At 33.7% G+C, this 12,731-nt stretch overlaps 1 protein-coding gene across 1 annotated transcript in view; it reads left to right on the forward strand.

Moving 5' to 3' along the window:
- l(2)k09022 (HEAT repeat containing 1 homolog l(2)k09022) overlaps window positions 1-12,731 on the forward strand; it is a 46,040-nt gene that overhangs the window by 30,471 nt on the left and 2,838 nt on the right. The window contains exons 33-36 of the mRNA XM_080164734.1: window positions 4,290-4,394; window positions 5,658-5,757; window positions 11,852-11,903; window positions 12,518-12,612. Coding sequence (XP_080020860.1) covers window positions 4,290-4,394; window positions 5,658-5,757; window positions 11,852-11,903; window positions 12,518-12,612 — 352 coding nt within the window. The remainder of the gene's footprint in view (window positions 1-4,289; window positions 4,395-5,657; window positions 5,758-11,851; window positions 11,904-12,517; window positions 12,613-12,731) is intronic.

Genomic DNA, 12,731 nt, shown 5'->3' on the forward strand with positions numbered 1-12,731 from the left:
TCTACAGTTTTTCTCAAAACCTAAGGAATACACATATTTAGTAAATATTATTGTTCCACTCCTATTTTTAAGGCCTTAAAACTCACACCTTGACGGAAACCTACCTTTCCCTTAGTGCCGCTAGAGGACTTCACTGGCATTAAAAACATTTTAAAGCCACCTCTAGGGGCATAGCCGTTAGTTCAAAATAAACTATATGTATGAATATACTGTAGAAATACATATTTAGTGTGGCAACAAACAAATAGTAAACAGTAAAGACATGTACTTACTACTTAGTGATAAGCAACAGGGTTAAAGCCTTTAATAGTTATCCATGAGAACCGATTTTAATCCAGCGGATATTAATCGGGTCTGAAGGCCTAACTCTGCTTGCTAATGTGTAATGAATTGCGAATGTTTTTGGATCCATTCACTGCCAAATTATCGATAACTGCTACAAATCTCAGATACATTTGTTGTGACGTAGTGACAAACGGACGGACATAATCTAGTTAATACAACCATAAAAAATATTTACTTTAATTTTTTTGCCCATCCGTGAATTTCTGCATTAAATAGTAAAAGCCAACAACAGTTTGCAATTGTGTGCAGATTGTTATATGCAAATTTATATTCGCACAACATTGCAGATATTTAGTTCTCTACTTTAAACAAATAGTTTAACCTTTAATCTAAGAATGTTTGAAACAATTATATTCATATGCAGAGGTTTTTTAACAGCCAATGCTTATTTAAGATGGTTATTAAAATGGGTTACTATTTTAGGCAAGGTTAAGTGAATTATATAAGAGGTCTACAGGTTTGGAGCATACTCCCCCATGGAGCTAGAATTTTTTTTAATAAAAAAAAGTAGGAGAAAAGTCTATAGGGAGCCAATAAGCGAAATAAATTTAAAATAATATTTTTGTGGGCATGTGCAAAGGTCGTCTTCACTGCGATGCTCAAAAACACTATAAAACAGCTGTAATTACCAAATATTTTTTTCGAATTAATTCAGAAGTTAGGTACAGCTGGTTCCGTGGTCCTATATTAGGTTTCAGTGAAAGCATTGTTAAATTTAAGTCTAAGATAAAAAAAACATATTTACTATGGGATCTTGAAATGGTTAAAATGGTAATAAGTAGTGTATAAGTACAGATGCATAACCAAGACAACTTCCAGATGTGGGGACCTTTTCGTCTGCTAGCAAATTTCTTTTTTTCCTTTTTCGAAGCTATTGGCGGATATTCAAACACCCAATTGAAGGTCGGCACAGGGTCCCCGCCCCATGTACATATTGTATCTGTTTATTTAGCTGCCATGCTTAATTTACGGGTAAACATGAACATAACAGTGAAACAGAATTTGAGATTGTGAATATTGAATTTATTTAAATTAAAACCTGATGCATAAATGCTACACATATTGGCATTTTCCTAAGGTGATGCAGCTTTGAATTTCAGAATTGGTGATTTGCCGCTAGAATTAACCAATCATGTGTCTCCTTTGTTAAAAGACGACCAATAATATTCGAGTATTTTAATACGGAGACATATGATTGGTTGATTTTATTGCCAAATTCAAAAAATGAATGTTTTATCATCCTTTCTTTTTTAAACACTGTTTATTTAGGCCCGCTTTTTGTCGGATACCTATTTGGGAAATTGGCTCTATTTTTAGTTTAATTTGTTATAAGTAGTTGATGGAAATGCTATAGACTATATTCATTAGTATAGTTAAAGGTTGTACAAAGGGTTGGTTTTATAAAATGCTACACTTAATTGATGTATCAAAAGACAATTTCAAAATTCGTTTTTGTTATCAGTTGTTAACATTACTATTAAACATTACACCAAAAAATTAATATCTTTTTATATAAAGTAGTAAGGTTTTTGTTTGTAGCTACCGATTGATTTCAAGATGGTTTATGGCTATTTTATTTTAAAAATAAAGTCTTTGGTTGGTTTTAATCAAATTTTTGTAGCTTTTCCTTCATATGCGAACATAGAGCCCTAGATAGTATAGACATAGTACACTTGGTATAAAAAGCCCCCCCCCTACAACATCTAAATAAAAACAAATATAGTTTTGTATAGGAAAGTGTATCATACAGTAATACAATATGAATAAGAAATGTATAAAAAAGAATTTGATTTGAGGCAAATATTCAAATTCTCCAATATTATTTACATATTTTGCGAGATTTATTAGGAGCACAGCTACTCTAAAACAAGGCTATGTCTGGTATATTGTCTGTCTGGCACTAAAAATCTTTCTGTGCATGAAAGATCAATAATCTTTTTTTTCATTCCAAATAAGTGTTTTCACCAAATCTAATCTTTTTGCGACGCCACTCATGGATTAACAATCTTGTACAATAAAACTGGAAATTGAAAGATTTGGTGCTTTTCCATCAAAGTTTTCAGCGAATACCGAATCTCCCCCCCCCCCCCCCCCCACCTTATTTTTTGAAAAAAACATAGGTACCTTCATTTCCCTATCCCTGTGGGGCTATCCTCTACCCAATGTATAACCTTACCTGACCTGAAGTAATATGAATATCACTATATATATCTGCTCAACTATGAACTTTGAGGGAACCGCCCCAGATTCCACCCCAAATTTTCAAGATTTTCTGTATGTTATTGTTGATACTTTTAACCAGTCTTAAATTTTCTGCCACCCAAAGGCAAAAAAAATGATACACTTTGCCTTTATGAAATCAATGTTGGCCTTGAAAAAAATTGTTAAATACAAAATAATTTTTAAGTTTACTATATTTATCCATCTGTTGTTTTCCTTTATTTGGTTTAGGCCGTTCTAGGGCTTTTGTTTGTTTAGATTAATGTTTATACACACACACACACACATAAATATATATAAATTCACATAAGGAATTTGGATACATTTCCTTTACAGTTTAAATGCAAACAAAAGAGCTCTTTCAAAAATGCACAATAAATCATTAAAAATATTTTTTAATCTACAACAAGAAAATAGCAAATTAAATGTTGATATAAGAAAATGGTTATAAAAAGCGTTTTTTTATTGGAAATGAAATGTTTGTTTTTTTGAAAGGGGTATTAACCTGAAGAATACCAATTAAGCCTCATTCAAAATAATAGTTTTAGTCTATTGATTTCATTTACGATATTACTGGTAATATTTTTTGTTCTTCTTTAATATCTCACTTAAACTGAAACGATTGAGCAATTTAATTTATTGAAGCATTACAGTACAACATGTATATTGCATGTACTGGGTTATGTGTTACTGGGTTGTAGCTGCTAATATTATTAAACTATCATGCAAATAAAATACACACCTTATAACCTAACAATATTGTTGCAGAACTGTGAATTTATTTCTATTTGGTAAAATATCTTTATTAGCAGTGTTGAAGAAACATCATAAACAAAGCAGGACGCTGCTTTCAGGAAACATTAAAACCACAGAGGCAACCAAAATGTTGCATCCAGCTAGGTTTAGAATATCATTTTCAGCAAGGTTACAAAACTGATCAATATCCGGTGGATTAAAACTGGTCCTCACCCCCCAGCCATACTGATAATTCATGTATAGCATCGACATTATTACAGACAATTTTACACGAATATTAAAATAAATATATCATAAGATTAACCCCAGTTTAGGTAGCCAGGACCTTCGGCCCCCCGGGTCTAACAAAACTGCGGTAATATAATTATTATAACTTCATTTTGATGGGTATTTTAATTATAACCATTCTGGTACCTATGTAAAGCTTCCTTGAATTGGAGAACTTAATCAGCTTAACTTAATCTCACAACCTTTTTGGATCGAGATAATTGATTTTTTTTAAATTAAGTTAATTTTGATTTTAACTTGAGACGTAAACAATTATTATTGTTTTGAATTCTAATTAATTTCTCTTTCAATAAACGTGAAATTTTAGAAATAAGAATTAATTATCTTGGATCACAAGAAATTTAAAAAAAAAACAGCTAGTTATATTTAGACTCTATTTGGTAAAGTCAACTAGCGGCTATTCCCTTAGATCTAGTGGGTCTCTATTCGAAAGGACGGTGAGGGGCTAGAAAAATAGCCTAAAACTAATACAGGATCTATATAAAGATTATCTGTTAGTATTAATTCTATGAATTTTATTTTGATATTCGTAGAGAATTGTTATACGTGTTTTACCTTATTGCTGAAAACTAGATCTAATCCAGTGGATATTGATCAGTTTCGATGTATTATTGGGAAAGTATACCTTATAGATTTTCATCTAATATTTGTTGTGCTGCTAATGTGATTTTTTTTTTCAGTTTGAAGAACCTGTTCAGCTTTGGTAAAGACTTTGTATTGGTTGAGGCAACTCGAGTTCTCAATCTTGAATCCACCTCAACTCTTTGTACAGATGCTATTCTCAGGTTAGTTTAAGTCGCTTTCGTTTTAAGTATCCTAGTGGGCCAGGTAGGGAAGGGGACCATGGGCTGTTTATCACACTAGTCCCCAAAGTTTTATAATAACGTTTTCATATTCGTAGTTTCCACACATTTGGGGGCTTTGATGGAATTATAATTGGTTGGTTCATTAAGTTGAGTGTCACTGTCCAAACGTTTCAAACTTAAATTGCAATCTCCATAAGGGCGAATTTTTTGTATCATTGGGATGTGCATCAATTTATCGGCCATTGTCTTATCCCTTGAAATAAATTGAAATACTAGTTATGCGCGCAGGGTTAGACATAGGAAGAATGTTTCTTGCAATCGACCATTATCTACAGTTATTGCTGATTAATAGTTCTATATTAATTTTTCGTTTTTGGAAGATAAAAATAATATGTAAATCATTATGTAAGCATTACAATAAGTTACCCAACTAAGCATGAAAAAAAACTTTTAATGGATCCAAACTTTTAACTATTTTTTCCTATATAAGAGAATATTTCTTAATGTTAGCAATTTTTTAGTACGTGTTAGATTCAATTTTGCTTTTAAGAGAAGCTCCTTTGTCGGGGCGGGATTTTAATCCGAGCTAGTATGCTTTTGCATATGCAATGATGATTCATATAAATAAATTTTTGTTTGCCTACAACGTTCTCACCAGTCCAAACTAACAAGTTTTATAATATTTTCGCTTCTTTTTTGTTGATTTAATTTTAACAAAAAGGAGGGGGGGGGGGGGTTAGACTGTAAATTAGACTTGTACCCAAAGTTGGATCTCAAACTTTTGGTGCTTGTATTGAATTGGTTGCAAAATAATATTGTCAAAACTTTCTAACGATTAATTGTAATTTACAAAAAGGGGTAATGTTGTTTATCATCATTGGGGATGCTTATCAATTTATTGTCTAATGTCTTATCCTTTTAAGGTTCTGGAGTTAACATGCAATACATTTGATCTAAATCATATGGATCTAAAGGAATGCGACAATGGGCAATAAATTGATGTACTTCCCCAAAGATGATGCACAAAATTACCCCTTCTGTAGGTTACAATTAGTGGTTGTAACGTTTTGACACTCAACTAAATGAACCAATCAATCAATATTCAATAAGAGTGCCCAATATTGTTAATCCAACGAATAATAAAACGTTATAAGACCTTGGTGACTAGTGTAATAAACAGCCCAATATCCTTTCCCTCTCTGTCTCAATGATGATTATTATTGATCTAACTTTTTTATTTAGATGCGTGAACAAGGTGTTTATGTATAACAGCATAATCGGGGCAGATGTGAAGAATGACATATATGAGGGTCTGACTGATGCCCTTGTAAAAATATATCAGGTAAGCTATTCTTCATCCGTGCAAATAAAGCTTATAAATTCGGGAAAAAATCACGAAACCTACACGTGATTTTCAGCTGACGTTGGTTGGTCAACACAATAAATTGAATACAGATCGACTAGGTGCGTAGCTGCTAGTTATTATAGAAAGTACATGTACTTATTTTATGTTCTTAATTTTTTTTTATTTTGTTTGAAAGTTGCGATAGTACTAAATAAAATAAAAGATCACTAAAAGTAAAAGTTTTGTGTAAGTAAGAGACTAAATACGTATAGATGGTCCATCTGACCCCAAAATTCGTCAAACTAAAAGAGGAATTCTTTTGTTTATTTTCTACATTCAAGTAAAAGGACGACAAAAATTTTGAGGATCTAAGGGGGGGGGGGGGTAATGCAACCATCTCGTAATCAGTGAGCAAATGGCACTTAGAATTCGAATTTCCATCTGAAATTTTGTATGAGTAATCCTTGGTAGGTCTATTTTCCCTAAATCGAACAAAAAGTTGGAAAAGTAACGGCTGGCGGCTCAGCCGTTTTGTCATTTTTGGGATATCTATATTGCCAATTAGTCACGAAACCTATCTCCACTTAATACTCTTTTCTACTCCAAAACGCTATCAAACGGTTCTAGACGGTAGCTGTTGGTACTAGAAGTTTTAAAAATGGTTATTGCTATCATTTAACATGAATTAAACCAAGAATATGTTTTAAAAAGTTGATTCCTACTTAATTGATGATGGATTTACCCTGAAAATAGGCACAAAAAAAACGGCCAAACGGCTGAGCCGCCAGCCGTTACTTTTCCAACTTTTTGTTCGATTTAGGGAAAATAGACCTACCAAGGATTACTCATGCAAAAGTTTAGATCGAAATTCGCATTCTAAGTGCCATTTGCTCACAGATTACGAGATGGTTGCATCAAACCCCCCCCCCCCCCCTTTCTAGTAGGCTACCTTTAACCTAAGGAATTCAACTATTTATATCTAACTTATATTAACCAAATAAACAATATATGCCCTTTCCCACCAAAATCTGTACACAATTTCAACCAATACTATGGCCGGGTTGTTTCTAAACTATTATCCTATTGGTTGATTCAGAGAATATATCTTTAGATTATCTCCCTTGTGTGAGTAAAGTTATCTGGTGTATTTTATTATGGCATACAGTGCATTGGTATGGTCAGGGATCAAAGGATCAAGACCCGGCGTGAACCGTGTCATAATTAATGATCTTAAGAATGTTAACAATAGCTGCTGTATCAGGCTTCTTTAATATCAGTATGGAAGACTTTTAGATTAGGCTGTTTTCACACTGGTCCCCCAAAGTTTTATAATAGCATTTTCTTATTCGTTGGCTCATCAATTTCGAGTACTTTTCTGAAATTTTGATTGGTTGGTTCATTAAGTTGAGTGTCAAAACGTTTCAACCACTAATTGTAATATACAGAAGGGGTAATTTTGTTAATCATCATTGGGGATGTACAGTACATCAAGGGGGGGGTAAGTTTTGCCACTTTCGCGTAATCAGTGTTGTGTGGGCTAGGTATTGATCTGAGATTATAGGTTATTTAGGATAAAAGTTTACTTTTGGGTAGTAGTTCACGGAAATTTAATCATTTTTTGAATAGGTCTCCAGGTTCAGGTGCTGCAGGCTGGAAGGTCGTTTCTGGACAGGTAAAAAAAAATTTAAAATTTAGTTTGAAGAGATAGAGAGCAACTTATAAAACAAAATATGCTTCTTTTTGAATGTTATTAACATATCTGCAGAAAAAATTAAAATCGGCCTCCAGGTTCAGGTGCTGCAGGCCTCCAGGTACACTCTGGACAGGTAAAATTAAAATTTCTTATTTGAAGAGTTACAGGTACACTTATAAAACAAAATATGCATCTTTTTGGATGTTATCATCATATTTGCAGAAAAATTTAAAATCGGCCTCCAGGTTCAGGTGCTGCAGGCCTCCAGGTACACTCTGGACAGGTAAAAATAATTTTTTTTTATTTGAAGAGTTACAGGTACACTTATTAAACAAAATGTGCTTTTTTTTGGATGTTATCATCATATTTGCAGAAAAATTTAAAATCGGCTTCCAGGTTCAGGTGCTGCAGGCCTCCAGGTACACTCTGGACAAGTAAAAAATAAAATTTCTTATTTGAAGAGTTACAGGTACACTTATTAAACCAAATAGGCTTCTTTTTGGATGTTATTACCATATTTGAAGAAAAAATGACAATTGGCCTCCAGGTTCAGTTGCTGCAGGCCTCCAGGTACACTCTGGACAGGTAAAAGTAAAATATTTTATTTGAAGAGTTACAGGTACATTACTAAACCAAATATGCATCTTTTTGGATGTTATCATCATATTTGCAGTTAAAATTAGAATCAGACTCCAGTTTCAGATGCTGCGGGCCTCCAGGTCCATTCTAATCGGGTAAAAATTATTATTTCTTATATAAAGAGTTAGAGGTACACTTATTAAACTAAATATGCGTAATTTTGGATGTTATTATCATATTGAAAGATAAATTGACAATCGGCCTCCAGGTTCGGGTGTATTCCCCATTCTGAGTATCTGTAATATTATATCTGGGACAGAATTGTATTTTGCATATGTGTGGAAAACCCTACATAAACAAAAGTAATAAATACTTCAGATCTATTTAGCTGGCCCCTGGAGGCCACCTTGACCCTGTCTGGAGCATAACTCAAACCTTTCATCTAAATAAAAAATTATAAAATTAATTTTTAAAACCTGTCCAGCAGTCTCAGGAGGCCACATTGAGCCTGTCTAAGGTACATAAAGTGTACCTGGAGGCCTGCAGCACCTGAACCTGGAGGCCGATTTTAAATTTTTCTGTAACTATGATGATAACATCTAGAAAGATGCATATTTAATTTAATAAGTGTACCTGAAACTCTTCAAATAAGAAATTTTAATTTTTACCTGTCCAGAGTGTACCTGGAGGCCTGCAGCACCTGAACCTGGAGGCCAGTTGTCATTTTTTTCTTCTAATATGGTAATAACATCCAAAAAGATGCATATTTTGTTTTATAAGTGTACCTGTAACTCTTCAAATAAAAAATTTTAATTTTTACCTGTCCCGAGTGTACCTGGAGGCCTGCAGCACCTTAACCTGGAGGCCGATTTTAAATTTTTCTGCAAATATGATGATAACATCCAAAAAGATGCATATTTTGTTTATTAAGTGTACCTGTAATTCTTCAAATAAGAAATTTTAATTTTTACCTGTCCAGAGTGTACCTGAAGGCCTGCAGCACCTGAACCTGGAGGCCGATTGTTAATATTTCTGCAAATATGATGATAACATCCAAAAAGATGCATATTTTGTTTATTAAGTGTACCTGTAATTCTTCAAATAAGAAATTTTATTGTTTACCTGTCCAGAGTGAACCTGGAGGCCAATTGTCATTTTTTCTTCAAATATGGTAATAACATCCAAAAGCACGCATATTTGGTTTTATAAGTGTACCTCTAACTCTTCAAATAAAAAAAAAAATTTTTTACCTGTCCAGAGTGTACCTGGAGGCCTGCAGCACCTAAACCTGGAGGCCGATTTTAAATTTTTCTGCAAATATGATGATAACATCCAAAAAGATGCATATTTTGTTTTTTAAGTGTACCTGTAACTCTTCAAATAAGAAATTTTAATTTTACCTGTCCAGAGTGTACCTGGAGGCCTGCAGCACCTGAACCTGGAGGCCGATTTTAATTTTTTCTGCAAATATGATGATAACATTCAAAAAGAAGCATATTTTGTTTTATAAGTTGCTCTCTATCTCTTCAAACTAAATTTTTTTAAATTTTTTACTTGTCCAGAAACGACCTTCCAGCCTGCAGCACCTGAACCTGGAGACCTATTCTAAAAATGATTAAATTTCCGTGAACTACTACCCAAAAGTAAACTTTTATCCTAAATAACCTATAATCTCAGATCAATACCTAGCCCACACAACACAGATTACGCGAAAGTGGCAAAACTTACCCCCCCCTTAATTGACCTTTATATTAGACCCTACCTTTAAGTAATTAAATTAAAATGGTTGGTTGTATGTAAATGCTATGTTACTTGCCCTTTTATTCCTAGCAAGAATGCACCTACCAAATACATTGTTGCATGGTTTCACAGGCATTATATTATGTTTCTATTTAGTTTTGGTATTGCACACAAGCTAGAGTCTAAACATAAGCTCTATGTAACATGTTTTTTTTGGGTACTTTATCTTGTTGGTTTAAAAAGATCACATTATTTTTGTGGATTATGAATAAAATCTTAAAATAGTTGGATATAAATGCTCAGCTTAAGTGCAAGATATTCTGATTTCTAGGTAAATTATTTTGTCTATAACAATTCAGTTAGTCAAAAAATAGCAGTTATATATAATTTTTCCCTTATTGAAATCTATAATACAAAGTAGAAGGATGTCTGTCCGTCCCTTAAGATCTCGGTAACCACTGAACCGATGAATTCTACTCTTCAGGGAATATACCTTCTGGTCCTGTGGTGGTTTTAGGCTATATTCTTGGGGGGTGGGACAACCCCATGGGCCCAAACCCCCCAAAAATAAAAATATTCTCCATCAATTTTTTGTTTTTGATGCAGATAATACCAACTATTTGGTGCTGCACCACATGTACTACATTTTTTTAATTACCTCTTTGGGTAAAGACCCTAGAGGCAAGGGGCGAAGTCGCTAGTAACTTTATAATATAACTAGCGGCTACGCCCCCTAGAAGCCTCTAGGGACACTTAAGGTAAGAAAGGTGAAAAGTCGACCTCATCCCACTTAAAATTAGAGTTTCAAAAGAGTAAAAAAATATTTTTTGGGGGGGAAGGGAGTGAAGACACCCTCCCCAAAAATAGTTTAAAACCTTCCCAGGACCTATAAGAAGCTTTACTGTTAAGGAGAACAATATCGGTTTACTGGTTAGCGAGATCCTTCGGGACAGACAAAAAACGCTTACTACTTTATATAATAGGATATCATTATTATATTTTCTAATTGATAATGACTACCTAGTAACTGGCCTGAAAAAGAAGGCAAATTTGTATTTCTTGATTTGCAATATGCCTACCAATGCCTAGGTTTGCAACCAAAACTAATCTTTTTTCAATTATGTATGTGTGTGCGTGTGAGGGTTTGTGTGTTATGGTGTGTGGGTAGGTGTTTGTGAGTGTGTGTCTGTGTGTACTGTGCAGTAATGGATTTATAATTACTTGGATATTGCACCAGACTTTCGACTACTCTATTAGAATGATTTTTTGATTTACTCAATATGGAAACCCCAACCCCCTACACCTCTTTACCCTATCCCCTCGCCCTCCCCTCCTAAAGGAGATCGTACTGACCAATGAGTAATGACCACAGTAGCAACTTAAATTGACAATAAAATTTCCCCTGTCGTAATATCCGTGTATATTTTAAATCCATTTGTGCAGTGTTTATCTACGACTACAGGGATAGAACAATTGGTGACAAATAAATCTTCCTTCAAATTTTTGTCAGAAATTTGGGCTTTGGTAGTAGCTTGTAATAATAATGGGGAAGTCGATTTTTTTATCTGCTATTTTCCTCTCCCTCCGTGGTGTTTACCTAAACTTTAAAAGTTTACATTTTTGTTTGTGCTTAAATGAAAATATTACACAAAATGTTTTGGGTAAATGAGTTTAAAGTCGGCATAATTATCTCAACAAGGATAGTTTTGTTCAAAACAATACTTAAGAATATCCTTGTAATGTGTGTGTCAGTATGTCTGTCTGACTGTGTGTACCAAAGGATCTCGCTGACGGTTCTCCTTTACAATTTAACTTCTCATAGGTCCTGGGAAGAAAGTAAAAACAGTAGTAGAATGATAAAAATTTGTCTATAGTTCTTTTCAATAGGTAAGAAGTACAAATATTTAGTGAACATTATTGTTCTACTGCTATTTTTAAGTCTTATAACTCACACTTTTATAAATTGTTGTCATCGCAAGTCAGGTCTTCTTTGAAAGTCCAGTTATGAACTGTTTGATCTGATTGGAGACTATACTAAACGAAAAAAAAAGAAAATTAATGTTAATCTAAATATTTTAGAAGGATGCCAGCTTGTACCAGAGTTTACAAGACGCGCTACTTACTCTTGCAGGTGAATGCTTTTAATATTTTTCGTGGATTTACCTGTAATATTATATCTTTCCAATCCGTTCCCCCTCCTCCTTTTAAAAAAATAAATTGCCAAAAAAATTATTTTTCATCCTATGCTTACCCCAGTGGGTGGCCCTAACCAAGCGGGGCTTCCCTGTGTCCAGTATAAAATAACCTAACCTGACCTTAGAATTCTAGTTTAAGTACTCAAATGTTGAATGTGAGTAAAATAAGATAAATGCCATTTCTTACCAAAATATGTACACTTTCTAACCAACAAAATAGTTGCATTGTTCCTACAGTGGGTTACTATTGTTCTAATCAAGGGATTTTCCTGTTCACGAACCAACAGATCTATAGTAGAGATGTTTATACAGTTAACTACCTCCCCCCGCTTTTTCAATTACCTTTTTCGTCTGCTAGCAAATTGTTTTCTGCTACTTGGCTGTGTTAATAATTAATATTCCCTTTACCATTATTGGTTGATTTTCACAGACCCAATTGAGAGTCGGCACAAGGTCATTGGGATAGGAAAATACAGTTATTTAACCCTTTCTCTCTCTAGTGTTATAAACTTATCATGCACCTGACCTAACAGCTGTTTATTTATTTCAGAGTGTACCGTGGATGATGCCTATTGGAAATATTTGAATTCAACTGTAATCAACATGCTCCGCCATAACAACTCCGCAGTCAAAATTCAGATCCTAAGGAAAACAAACATTAGCATTAGTTTTTTAAGACAAACTTTAGAGGATCTAAAGGAATAAGACAATGGCCGATAAATTGAAGTAAATCCTCAATCATGATACACAAAATTACCCCTTCG

The sequence above is a fragment of the Acartia tonsa genome, chromosome 6 (genome assembly GCF_053477335.1).
Source record: "Acartia tonsa isolate MP-2025a chromosome 6, ASM5347733v1, whole genome shotgun sequence".
Classification (NCBI taxonomy): Eukaryota; Metazoa; Arthropoda; class Copepoda; order Calanoida; family Acartiidae; genus Acartia; species Acartia tonsa.